At 47.8% G+C, this 14402-nt stretch overlaps 1 protein-coding gene across 1 annotated transcript in view; it reads right to left on the reverse strand.

The window, feature by feature from the left end:
* The window catches only part of TMEM211 (transmembrane protein 211), a 101077-nt gene extending 87663 nt beyond the window's left edge, over positions 1–13414 (reverse strand). Inside the window, exon 1 of the mRNA XM_038759305.1 lies at positions 13093–13414. Within this exon, the coding sequence (XP_038615233.1) occupies positions 13093–13329 (237 nt within the window). The 5' untranslated portion in view covers positions 13330–13414. The remainder of the gene's footprint in view (positions 1–13092) is intronic.
* Between the last annotated feature and the right edge of the window lie 988 nt (positions 13415–14402).

Genomic DNA, 14402 nt, shown 5'->3' on the forward strand with positions numbered 1-14402 from the left:
AAGCACCAAGAAGTTCAGTGACTTACTCAAGGTGCTCCAGCAGGCAAGTGAGAGAGCTACGATTAAAATCCAGGTCCTCTGATGCCCAGGCCCAGTGTCTTTCCACCAGGCCACAATGCTTCTGCTAGCAGCATGGTAGTGGGACTTCTTAAGGTTCCCAGAGCAGCAGGTGCGGGAAGGAAGCCAGCTGCTGGAAGTGGGCAGGAATCAAGAAGCCACAAAAAGGCAAAATGAGTTAAAACCACCAGGCAGCTGGATGGGGAGCTGGGGTGATGCCAGGTCATCCTTCCCTCAGGACTAGGGGAGCACTTGGAAAGAGCTTAATGACTGAAAAGGTTATGTCTATGGCACAGAGAGAGAGAGAGAATGTGCATACAGCCTGGGTGGCGTTCCCCTTTCCTTATACCCTGCACGCCGAAATAACCCTTTTTTGCCTGAATTACCCAGATATCAAATCCAAAATGTATTTTCTGGCCTGAATTATGCAGAAAAATTGCCAGGATATACCAAATCATAGAGTAAGGCTTTCAGCTCCTCTAAAAGGTGCACTACTGTAGCTCCATAGAGCAAGTGGGCTATTTATTTATATCTACCTTCAGCCCTTGTATATAACCATACAGTCAATGCATTTGTTCTGAGCCCACTGCTTGATTTTATTTTTTTTGTCTCATTAGGATAAGCTCCTTATGGTCAGAGAAGATGTCTTGGCACATAGTAAGCACTTAAAAATATAATAAGAATCATAATAATGTACTGTGCTGTTGCACTTTCTCAAGCACTCAGAACAACATACTGCGTTCAGTACATACTCCAATACTATTGCAACTACTACCATCACTACTATTACTACTGCTGCTACTAAGTGTGCAAGAGATTTTCCCTCAATGACAACTTGAAGAATGCAGTCTCATCATCGACAGCAACCTCTCCATTCCGAAAGGTAGCTCTACTATTCACGAGAAGCAGGTTGGCCTAATGAAAAGAACACAGGCCACAGAGTCTGCAGTCCTGGATTCAGATCCTGCTTCCATCCTTTGCCTGCTGCGTGACCTGGGCAAATCACTTAATTTCTCTGTGCCTCGGTTTTCTCATCACTAAAATGAGGATTAAATACTAAATACTATGAGCCCCATGGAAAGCAGGGCCTAAATATGCCCTGATAATCTTATATCTACCTTAGTGCTCGGTAATGTTTAACACAATAGTAAATGCTTCCAACAGGTATTCACCCATTAAGCTCTCTTTTCCCCTACTCCCTCTCCCTCCTGTGTTACCTATGCACTTGGATTTGTGCTCTTCAGCCCCACGGCACCTATGTACACATCCACAATTAATTCATTTATATTGATGTCTGTCTCCCTCTCCTCTGTACTGTAAGTTCATTGTGGGCAGGGAATGTGTCTACCGATTTCTGTAATGTACTCTCCCAAGTGCTTTGTACAGTGCTCTGCACATAGTAAGTGCTCAATAAATACCATTAATTAAGAGGCAAACCTGGCCCTATCTCTCCATCAGAGGGGTCAAGTGACAGGCTTTCAGAGCGCATCTCCAATGGGCAGAGGCCTCAGGCCCAGGCCCAAGGGGGCCCCTGATCCAGGTCATCTGAGCAGAAAGTTTCCAGCAGTTTGCTGCCCTGTTGCTGCAATGCCTTTTAATCAATCGATAGAATTTATTGAATACTTATTGTGTGCAGAGTACTGTACTAAGTGCTTGGGCAAGTACAATACAGCAGAGTTGGTAGACACATTCCCTGCCCACAAAGAGCTGTTTGATGGATAGAAGGCGAGGAGCTACTTCCCCCCTGTGTTTCCCACCCAAAGGTCAAGTTCCCACACGATTTCAAACTGGGAGTCTGAAGCTGGGATCCTGGCCACAGTGCAATCCAGTCATCAAATCCCAAGTCCCAATTTCCAGGATTCCCCCATTCCAAGTGCAATTCCTACTCTCAGTTTAATCAAATCGCTCACCGCGGACACAAAAAGAGATCACGACTGAGTCCAGTTTGGGGGAGTGAAGTGCACGGGGGAGCGGAGAATGCATTTTTATTCTGGAATAAATAAAAGGCAAATAATACATCTAATCAGTTACATCTGGTATTCCAGGACCATGCTGTCAGGGGACAGAGCAGTTACTAATGGTGCTGTTTTATCTGCAAGGATGATAGATGATGGAGCAAGCGAAAGAAAGGGGGGCGGGGGGAAACCAAGGCATTAGCACATCAATGGTACCACTATGACCTCCACCAAGAGATGCAAAGCGATTTAATGAAATTTTAATTAGCTAGTATGCAGCACACTGTCATCTGGTTCCAGACCAGACCTGGCCATTACCACACCACCTCGATTTTCCTTCCCCTGGAATTTACTGACAAATCCCAGGTGGGCAAGAGGTTAGGGGAAAGGCCCGGATGCTGAGCAGGTCAGATGGAGCCTCCCAAAATTTTCTGCTGGGAGCATCTGTTTCTGCTTTGGAGAACCACTAGAAAGGGGAGTGGTGTGGTGCGGGGTCCTCAGAGTTGAGGAAGCTTCACAGTTCTTCCCTATATACCATGGTTCTGTCCAGCCTCCAAGCAGATGAAGACGCTGGATCCCTTAGAACCCCAAGGTCATAGTGGTGTGGGAAAACACAACTTTGGTAAACAGTGACCCACATATTCCAGGAATTTAGGGTTTTCATTAAATTGTTTCTCCGGCTGTTTCTCAGTGGCAAATGAGTCATTATCCATCAGTGTTCACTGAGCACCTACAGTGGGCAGAACTTTGTTCTAGGCCCTGAGGCAAGTTATATGGGAAGGCAGCAACTGGATTTCATATTTCAAGGAGCTTACAATGTAAAAGGGAGTCAGGGCAAATAAAAGTTACATAGAAGCAAGTGAAGACACCTAAAACACAAATGACAGACATATGGAAACATGCATTTTGAACAGTGGTAATCCCTGGGGATTACCAGGGAGCAGCATGGCCTAATGGAAAGAGCAAGTGCCTGGGAGTCAGAGGACCTGGGTTCTAAACCCTACTCCAGCACACATCTGCTGTGTGACCATGGGCAAGTCGCTTACCTTTTCTGTGCCTCGATTCCATCATTTGTAAAATGGGGATAAAGACTGTGAGCCCCACATGGGACATGGGCTGTGTCCAACCTGATTAGCTTGTACCTATCCCAGGGCTTGGTACAGTGCTTAAATACCATTTTAAAAAAACGTGTGGGAAGGACATGCTAGGCAAGGGGCATGAAATGTAAATGATTCAAAAGCAGCAATAAGTGTGTTTCACCATAATGACAGTGAGGGAGAGAATCTTCTTTCATTATAAATGATTCAGCTCCTTGATCAGTTCAGTGGAGAGAAGCTGGTTTGGGATATAATCACATTCCTGTTCCCAGCTCAGGATGGGGCATATGGACTCTTGCTTTCCTGGGTTAAGACACCCCCAAACATTTCAAGCAGAAAAGGAAAACTTTCAAGCCTGCTGTACTATCTGAAGGGAAGAATCTCTTTAAGCATTATGAGAAAGCATCATCAAAAATAATCCTGCCCTGCAACAGCACCTCTGTTCAGAGGAAATTTCCCTACTTTGAAAAATGATGCAAGTTAGAACTTGATTCATTTAATCCACTGCCTTAACCATCCAGTGCTCACTCTGGCTCTAGAGCTGCTTCCACCAGAGAAAAGAGAAGGCTACATCAGGGCTGATTGTCTCTTTATGTGATGACTGTCAATCATCAATTTATTTTTATTAAGTGTTTACTGTGTGCAATGCACTATATTAAGTGCTTGGGAGATTCCTCAAAATAAAAGGAGGCAGAAAGGCAGAACTAGCCTCCCTGGCGAGAGAGTGCAAGGAAGAGCTCAGAAATTGGATGTTAAGAAAGATCCTCAGAATAGACTTTAGATACTACAGGGAAGCAATGTGACCTAGCGGAAACAGCACAGGGCTGGGATTCAGGAGACCTAGGTTCTAATCCCAGCTCTACCACTTGCCTGTTGTATGCCCTTAGGAAGTCACTTAACTTTTCTGTGACTCAGTTTCCTCATCTTTAAAATGGGCATTAAACATCCGTTCTTCGTCCCCTGTAGGCTGCGAACCCCAGTGGAACAGGATCCAACCTGATTATCTTGTAATCACCCCAGTGCCTAGTACAGTGCTTGACACATTAAGTCCTTACTAATACCACTATTACTATTACTTCAACAAATTAACCCTCCCCCAGCTAACCCTAGGATGGTGCTCTGTATGGCGTCAAAGGGGCCATCATATTCATCAAGGCAACATGGCTCAGTGGAAAGAGCCTGGGCTCTGGAGTCAGAGATCATGGGTTCAAATCCCGACTCCACCCATTTTCAGCTGTGTAACTTTGGGCAAGTCACTTCACTTCTCTGGGCCTCAGTTCCCTCTTCTGTAAATTGGGGACTAAGACTGTGAGCCCCCTGTGGGACTACCTGATCACCTTATAAACTCCCAAGTGCTTAGAACAGTGCTTTGCACATAGTAAGCACTTAATAAATACCATTATTATTATCAAGGATACCCTGGCCCTTCTGATCTCATTCTTCTGAACGTCCACAGAGACAAAATGATACTTGCTTGGGAAATGCTAATCACTGTGCTTTCAGCTCAGAACATGAGAGTGCAGCCGGGAAGCTAATTACTAATTGATCCGTAAAAGTAATTTCAGGGGCAGCCTTGGGAGAATCTGCCACTTTTCTGGAGGATTTGACAACGAATCCCATCTGAAGATGTAGGCATTATCCACTCCGCTTCTCCGTCTCCCGACCAGGGGCTGCCGGTAATTAGCCACACCCCAGAGAACCCAGACGGGAATGGAGACCACGTGGATCAAGACAACGTGGAAATGTGAAGGAGGAAAACAGAAAGAAAACATTTCAGCTTGGACTGCTTCCTGATCGCCTTGTGTCTGCCCCAGCATTTAGCACACTGCTTGGCCCAGAGCAAGTACTTACTGGTAAGAAATGATTGGTTATTGGCAACCACCACTATTGGTAAAAAAAAAAAAAATCCACATCCTCAGGCTGCTGTTCAGGTGAACAACTGCCCACGGTTTCCTTTCCACTAAGCAGCATAGCCAGTAAAAACAGCATGGGCTGGGAGTCAGAGCACCTGGGTTCTAATCCCAGCTCTGCCACTTGTCTGCTGTGTAACCTTAGATAAGCCACTTAACTTTTCTGTGGCTCAATTCCCTCATCTGTGAGATAGGGATTCAATACCTGTTCTCTCTCCTACTCAGACTGTGAGCCCTCTGTGGCACATGATTAGCTTGTATCTGCCCCAATGCTTAGTACAGTGTTTGGCACACAGTAAGCCTTAAATACCATTATCATTCATTCAATTGTATTTATTGAGCGCTTACTGTGTGCAGAGCACTGTACTAAGTGCTTGGGAAGTACAAGTTGGCAACATATAGAGATGGTCCCTACAAAACAGCGGGCTCACATACAGATCTGTCCTCTCCCTCCTTATAGTCTTTGGCTGTGAGCCTCTTGAGGGCCAGGGACTGTGTTTAACTCCCACCTCTGGATACTTTCCCTTTGCGTAGTACAGTGCTCTGCACCCAGTAAGTGCCTAGGACCTTATAAGTGCTTAATAAATACTATTTACTACTATCTATTCCACCTGGACACTGACGCTACAGTTTGAAAAAACTGCCTGGGTTACACTGTGAATGAAAGATACGCTGTTAAGATTTACCCAGGGGACTGTCTCAGGAAGGAGGACGGGGGGGAAAAAAACCAACAGGACCTTTTTCATACCACCCCCATGTTCGGCTAGAGGTAGCAGTGTGAAGATCAACAGGACAGCTCAAGGCAGTGAACATGAAGAACTAATCTAACTCTGAAGTCCCATGAGGTGGAAATTGCATTCCTCCCTCCTGTTCAAATATACTCTGACAGTTTTCATCTCCCACTGGAGCTTCAGTAACTGACTCACTCGAGGCGAGAGTCTCAGTAGAGCAGCATCAGAGCTGGAGGTCTGAATCAGCTGATCCTAAGGAGGAATAGCATCCACACTAATTGGGTCAACTTCTAGATGTTTTCCAAAGTGCCTGACACCAAAGACTTAACTCGGACAGACTGGGGTAGGAAACTTCTGTTCAATCTTAAATTACATCCCCGGCAAAGGCTCAAGCTAGTCAAAGGCCACATAGACACAAGTTGGAAATCAGACATCACTTGACTTCAGTGTTGACAAATGCCAAGTGGTAACAGCAATAATCTGCCAGCACATTATTTCTACTGTAAAGAAACACCTGGGGGAAAGGGAGAATTTTCAGCCCAAGAGCCTGAAATGGGTATATTGCCCTTCCACCGAGCTTTGGGTCTTCTTGGAGCACAGAATGGGTTATTTCATTTGGCTCTGTTGTAGCAATAATAATAATATTTATTGAGTACCCACTGGATGGAATGTCCTGTACTACGTACTTGGAAAAAATCCAACAAAAGAGACCATGTTCCCTGCCCACAAGGAGCCTATGCTCTTAACAGGGGAGCAAACATAAAAATATTTACAAATAAGGTGACCAGAATAAATTTAAAAAGTGCAATGCTACACAGATGTACACAATGAGGATGTAGAAAGATGGCCACTGGGAATTAATCAGAAGAAGTGGGACTTATAAGGGCTTTTGAGCATGGTAGATGGTCATTTCCTACATCCACCCACAACAAAATGCCACTTGTTGTGGTATATCAATCAATTCTATCATTGTCCTTTGTATTTGAAGACCCTGCTGCTAAACATAGATCCAAAGCTCTGGGGGACCAATAGTCTGCTTAAGTGCATTGTCTGTCTATAACTGTTGATTTCTCCACTTATCCTCTAAGCTGAAGACCTTCTGTGCCTGCAGCCACTTAGGAGACCACTTTAGAGAATGAGATGCTCAACACTGATGAAAACAGTCAAAGGAAAGCTGAGTGGGGAGCAATTAGGTGGTGAACTGGGGCAAAGAGATAACCACCAAACTGACCGATTCAAGCCCCAGTGGATTTGTCTAGCCAGGACACTTAGTCAAGTCAGATAACTAAGGACCACTCCCCTGCACAAAACACAGTACTCTGAATTGTTCAGGCTGGTTGTTCTCTTTGCCAAATTCACCAGGTAACCCGACCACACTCTGCTCTTCCTGTGGCCATGGGGGAAAGACAAATGCACTGTGACCAACTTCATGAGCTCTGCTCTTTGTCGAAGACTTGGGGTGAGATGCAGGTGGAGGGAGTCCTAGGAAAACCAGTTAAAACACAACCAGGGTGAGGATTGGATGGCCCTCTAGTTTGGCCCACAGAAATAACAGTTTCTAAAATTGCTGTATTTATGAATCACTGACTATGTGCCAAATAGTGGAGCCTAAGCACTGCAGTATACAAAATACTCAGGCCACAGTCCCTGTCCCCCAGTCCAAGGGGGAGAGAGAATGGGTACTGAATCCCTCATTTTTCAGGTGAGGAAACTGAGGCACCAAAAAATGAAGTCATTTGCCCAGGGTCACACAGCATGCACATGGCAGAGCCAGGATTAGAACCCACATCCAGTGGCTCTTAGAACTTTCCACTAGGCCATCCTCCTCCAGACACATCACTTTTCACCATCTTACTCAGAGACCATCAGTCTATGGGAAAATTCTAGAGCCAGGATGCAATGGCCAGGCTCTGGGTTCAATTCTAAACTGGTATTTGTGTGTTTTTAATACATCAAAAAGCACAAGGACTGTAATACCTTGTATCAATATAGTGTTTCAATTTTCCCAAAATGCTTATTTCCCCTATTTGAGTCCTATGAGATAGTGAAGTATATATTATTGTCCTCATTTCACAGATGAGGACGCAGTGACAGAGAGGTTCAGTGACTTGACAAGGTCACATAGCATTCTTTATTCCCCAGGTCCTAGGCCTACTGATGGCCAACCCCACCCTCTTGCCATTAACCATGCTGGCTCAGAGCACAGCTACAGACTCAGGTTCTAGTCTTAGTTCTACCACTTGTTTTCATTCATTCAATCGTATTTATTGAGCGCTTACTGCGTGCAGAGCACTATACTATGTGCTTGGGAAGTACAAGTCAGCAACGTTTCGAGACGGTCCCTACCCAACAACGGGCTCACAGTCTAGAAACTGCTATGTGACCTTGGGCAAGTGACAACCTTTCTGTGCTTCCATTTCCTCATCTGTAAAATGGGGTTAAAATATCTGCCCCCCCTCCCCAAAACTGTGACCCCACGTGGGCCAGAGATTGTGTCCAGTCTGATTGTATTGTATTTTTATAATCCCCAATGATTGGAAAATTATCAGTAATAATAATAATAATACCACAAAGGGTGTAGTGATTTTATTTTTAAAAATTCTGATGACTATTCAAATGTTAAAGTCATCTGTAAGAATTGGAGTATTACCAAAAATAAGCTTGGATGGAAAGTGATAGTAGTCAGTAAATCATATTTACTGAGTGCTTACTGTAGGCAGGACACTGTACTAAGTGCTTGGGAGAGTACAATACAACAAACACATTCCCCGCTCACAATGAGCTTTAAGTCTAGAAGGGGAGACACATTAATATAAATAAATTACAGCTATGTACGTAAGTGTTGTGGAGCTGGGCTGAGTAAAGGGAGCAAGTCAGGCCGACAGAAGGGAGTGGAAAAAAAGGAAAAGAGGGCTTAGTCAGGGAAGGCCTTTTGGAGGCCCAACAGTCTTGGAAGAGGGGAAGAGCAATTGTCTTTTGGACATGAAGAGGGAGGGCGTTCCAGGCCAGAAGCAGGACTTGGGAGAGAGGTTGGCGATGAGATAGATGAGACTGAGGTACAGTAAGAAGGTTAGAATTAGAGGAGCGAAGTGTGCAGGCTGGGTGGTAGTAGGGGAGTAGTGAAGTGAGTTAGGAGAGGGCAAGGTGATGGAATGCTTTAAAGCTGAGGATACGGATTTTCCGTTTGATGAGGAGTTGGACGGGCAACCACTGGAGGTTCTTGAGGACTGGGGAAACATGGACTGAATGTTTTTGCAGAAAAATTATCCGGTCAGCAGAGTGAAGTATGGACTGGAGTGGGGAGTAAGCGCTTAGTACAGTGCTCTGCACACAGTAAGCGCTCAATAAATACAATCGAATGAGAGAGAGGAGGCAGGGAGGTCAGCAAGGAGGCTGATACAGTAATCAAGGTGGGTTAGGATACATTTTTGGATTAACGTGGTAGTAGTAGTATACGCAAGGGGTACAAATGGGAAATACTGAGGCTTGGGTTAAGTCATTGGCAGAGCTGGAGTCATTCCTCCAGAAAAGGTCTCTCTAACCCTGGAGCTCCAATTCCTGCTTCATCACTTCCCTGCCTATGGGTGCCTACAATGAGTATTAGGGAATAAAACCATACTCCCCTTGGGCAGAGAAATAAACCTGGACTGATATGAGGCATTGAAGGAGTTAAATAAAAAAAGTGCATGTGGAATTACAAAGCTGCAAAAGTAATTATAAGGGGGGGTGGGGTGGGGGGGGAGGAGTGCTAGCAATTTTAACTAGACAAGAAGGCATTCAGCAGAGAAGAAAGGCGTGTTAATTAACCTCTAGACATGTTTCAAAGCATCATTTGTAGGATGATTAACATAATCTCTCAAGTGCAAACACACAACCGGCATCGCTGCACCCCGCCAGCTCCCCAAATCGGCCAGGCGGATGAAAGGGGGAAGGCTAGGATCAACGCTTTTCCCAACCTATCTCGGAAAACAGCGGGAAGAGGAGGGGAGAAAGTAGGAGGAGAAAGCTGGGTCCCCTGGGAAGCGAAGCACTCGAGGACAAGTCTCGTCCGTCTGTCCCACTTCTCTCTTCCCCCAACCACTCACCCACCCGTGCACGATACTTCCTTCTCCTATCCCACTTTTCCCTTCTGACCATGATCTTAAGATATCCGATTGCCCCCTTTCCCATCTCTCCAACGGCTCCCTAACTAAGGAGATCAGACCTTGCCTGTCAGAGGTCCAGCCTGCTTACCACTGGTAAAAAAAATGCATTTATCGTTCTGGCTAGGCTGGCTACAGTGAGGAAGGGTATTTTCTTCCCTTCGTTACAGAACACAAGCCACAGCGCTTGCACCCAACCCCTTTAATGGGTGTGGTTTTATACGTATATCTTAGAATTTGGTTTATTGTCTACCTCCATTCAACACACGAGATGTTCAAGAGCTCTAGCAACAAAGCCGCGTTCAACCACGCCCAGATTTCGGAGCCCTATTTGAAATCCCGTATCGTTATACCTGAAAGGGTTGCAGCTGCATCTTGTTCCCAAGGATTCATTTCTAAACCTATTTCCATTTCAGAAATGCTGGATAAAAGATTGTGGATTCTTTAAAATGCATACCTTTTTTATAGCTATCCAGAGCACTGCAGAAAGGCTGCCACAACGGTAAAATGTCAGAGCCGTGAAGCAAATTGACTGAAAACAAGAACAGAACTCAGGGCGAGGCTGCCGCTAAACTGCGGCCCAACTGAACCTAGTTAAGGTTGCAGCTCACCCCTACGACCTTTCAAACACTAAACGCGTCCCCCGGCTCAGGCAGAAGGCTTTAACTCCCAAGACCCTGACCCTGGTGGGACATATCCGAGACAACCTGTGGCCAAATGACAGCCGAATTCCCAGTGTCTGGAAATAAAGCCAGTGGGGAGAGACAAGTGGAAGAGGAGGATGCAGGTGTGGGCGCGCAACAGAGGAAAGAACAGGGGTTTGGGAGTCAGAGATGGTGAGTTCTAATCCACGCTCCACCACTTGTCTTCTGTGTGACCTCAGGCAGGTCACAACTTCTCTGGGCCTCAGCTTCCTCATCAGCAAAATGGGGATTAAAAGTGTGAGCCCCACCTGGGACAACCTGACTACCCTGTATCTACCCCAGCGCTCAAAACACTGCTTGGCACATAGCGCTTAACAGATACCATAATTATTATTATTAACTAATCAAGGGGGTGGTCCCTCGCCCTGGTTCTGTTGGCCAACATCTTCAAGTTGGATTTCGGGTGGGAAATGACCCTGATCTGGGTTTGAAACCCAGAGAGAGGTAGTCACTTCACTGGGCCTCACTTACCTCATCTGTAAAATGGGGATGAAGCCTGTGAGACAACCTGATGACCTTGTATCTACCCCAGCGCTCAAAGCAGTGCTTGACACATGGTAAACCCCCTGCAGCAGGAGGTCCGGGATTGGGGGTGGAAGACCTAACCGTCTGCATTTTGCAAGTTGGTATTTGGGAGCGCGGAGAGGTGATGGCCCCGAGGCTGGGCCCCAGTTGCTTCAGGTTTTGGGGGGCCGAGAGAGGCGGGGCTCAGAGCTTGGTCCCGGCCGGGTCTGGGAGAGGACTCTAGACTGTGAGCCCACTGTCGGGTAGGGCCTGTCTCTATATGTTGCCAGCTTGTACTTCCCAAGCGCTTAGTACAGTGCTCTGCACACAGTAAGCGCTCAATAAATACGACTGATTGATTGATTGACTCCGACCCGGGTGCAGTGGCACGAACACTCGCAATTCTGACCCTTGTCACGCCGCAGCCCAGGTTTCCGACTGGGATGGAGGTGGGCCGGGATCACCCCGTTTTAGAGACGGTGGGGGGGACGGGGTCAGGTGGAGGGGAAATGTCCGGGGTGGAGGGGGGGGAAAGAGATGTGGCTCATTTGGGGGTCACAGTTGCAGAGACTCCGGATGCTAGACTGTGACTAGACTTCTAGACTGGGAGCCCACTGTTGGGTAGGGACTGTCTCTAGATGTTGCCAGCTTGTATTTCCCAAGCGCTTAGTACAGCACACAGTAAGCGCTCAGTAAATACGATTGATTGATGCTACACCTGCCCCTCCCAGTCCTCCCCGAAAGAGCTTAGTAGTCTACAAGCAGTGAGAGCTGACTAAATGAAATATATCGACTTGTACTTCCCAAACGCTTGATACAGTGCTCTGCGCACAGTAAGCGCTCACTAAATACGACTGATTGATTGATGCTACACCTGCCCCTCCCAGTCCTCCCCGAAAGAGCTTAGTAGTCTGCAAACAGTGAGCGCTGACTAAATGAAGTATATCGACTTGTACTTCCCAAAAGCTTGATACAGTGCTCTGCACACAGTAAGCGCTCAAAACGATTGATTGATTGATGCTGCACCTGCCCCTCCCAGTCCTCCCCGAAAGAGCTTAGTAGTCTGCAAACAGTGAGCGCTGACTAAATGAAATATATCGACTTGTACTTCCCAAACGCTTGATAAGCGCTCACTAAATACGATTGATTGATTGATGCTACACCTGCCCCTCCCACTCCTCCCCGAAAGAACTTAGTAGTCTGCAAACAGAGAGCTGAATAAATGAAATATCGACTTGGACTTCCCAAACGCTTGATACAGTGCTCCGCACACAGTAAGCGCTCACTAAATACGACTGATTGATTGATCTACACCTGCCCCTCCCAGTCCTCCCCGAAAGAGCTTAGTAGTCTGCAGTGAGCGCTGAATCAATGAAATATATCGACTTGTACTTCCCAAACGCTTGATAAGCGCTCAATAAATACGATTGATTGATTGATGCTACACCTGCCCCTCCCACTCCTCCCCGAAAGATTTGAGTAGTCTGCAAACAGTGAGCGCTGAATCAATGAAATATATCGACTTGGACTTCCCAAACGCTTGATACAGTGCTCCGCACACAGTAAGCGCTCACTAAATACGATTGATTGATTGATCTACACCTGCCCCTCCCAGTTTTCCCCGAAAGGGCTTAGTAGTCTGCAAACAGTGAGCCCTGAATCAATGAAATATATCGACTTGGACTTCCCAAACGCTTGATACAGTGCTCCGCACACAGTAAGCGCTCAATAAATACGATTGATTGATTGATGCTACACCTGCCCCTCCCAGTCCTCCCCGAAAGAGCTTAGTAGTCTGCAAACAGTGAGCCCTGAATCAATGAAATATATCGACTTGGACTTCCCAAACGCTTGATACAGTGCTCCGCGCACAGTAAGCGCTCAATAAATAGGACTGCATGAATAAATGAATCCCCACCCTGCCTGAAAACCGTTCCTGCCCCTCCGGGCCCAAAGTTTGTTTTCCGGGGGGGGGATGGGGTGGCCGCCTACCTGCCAGGAGCTGGAGGGGATCTCGCCGAAGCTGCCCAGGCCCGCGAAGGTGGAGCAGCCCGGCTGCAGGTCGGGGCCGGCGGGGCAGTGCCAGAGCAAGCCCAGGCTGGTGGCGGGGTCCCGGTTCCTTGGGGAGGCGGCCTGCACGATCCAGGCGGGAGAGAGGAAGCTGAAGCTGCAGACGGCCACCAGGCACGAGGACAGCAGCACCCAGAAGCAGCCCACGCCGCTCAACATCCTCCGGGCCCGGGCCGCCCGCCCCGGCACCGAATCCGCAACACCGCCCGACTCTGCTGCTGTTCGTGCTGCTGCTGCTCGGGATGCTCGGGATGCTGCTGCTGCTGCTGCTCGGGATGCTCGGGATGCTGCTGCTGCTGCTGCTGCTCGTGCTTCCGAGCCGGCAGCGAATGCATCTGGGGAGGGAGGGAGGGAGGGGCGGGGGCAGCGGCGGCCCGCTCGGCCATGGGAGGCGGCCAAAAACACCGGAGCCGCACGGACAGGCCCGACCCTCCCCCCCTTCCCCAGCCCAGCCCGCACCCTCCGCCGCTAATCTCCCCACCGTTAGGCCTCCTTCTCGCCTGTCCCGCCCTCCTCCCTCTGCCCCTCCGCCAAGCTAGCTCTCTTCCTCCCTTCAAGGCCCTACTGAGAGCTCACCTCCTCCAGGAGGCCTTCCCGCACTCAGCCCCCTCCTTCCTCTTCAATCAATCAATCGTATTTATTGAGCGCTTACTGTAGAGCACTGGACTAAGCGCTTGGGGAGTACAAGTCGGCAACACATAGAGATCAATCAATCGATCGTATTTATTGAGCGCTTACTGTGTGCAGAGCACTGGACTAAGCGCTTGGGAAGTACAAGCTGGCAACATAGAGAGACAGTCCCTACCCACAGGGCTCACAGTCTAAAAGGGGGAGACAGAGAACAAAACCAAACATACTGACAAAATAAAATAAATAGAATAGATATGTACAAGATAAATAGAGTAATAAATCTGTACAAACATATATACATATATACAGGTGCTGTGGGGAAGGGAAGGAGGTAAGATGGGGGGGATGGAGAGGGGGACGAGGGGGGAGAGGAAGGAAGGGGCTCAGTCTGGGAAGGCCTCCTGGGGGAGGTGAGCTCTCAGTAGGGCCTTGAAGGGAGGAAGAGAGGTACCTTGGCGGATGGGCAGAGGGAGGGCATTCCAGGCCCGGGGCATGACGTGGCTAGCTCTCTTCCTCCCTTCAAGGGCCTACTGAGAGCTCACCTCCTCCAGGAGGCCTTCCCACACTCAGCCCCCTCCTTCCCCTCCCCATCCCCCCGTCTT

The sequence above is a fragment of the Tachyglossus aculeatus genome, chromosome 17, assembly GCF_015852505.1.
Source record: "Tachyglossus aculeatus isolate mTacAcu1 chromosome 17, mTacAcu1.pri, whole genome shotgun sequence".
Taxonomy (NCBI): Eukaryota; Metazoa; Chordata; class Mammalia; order Monotremata; family Tachyglossidae; genus Tachyglossus; species Tachyglossus aculeatus.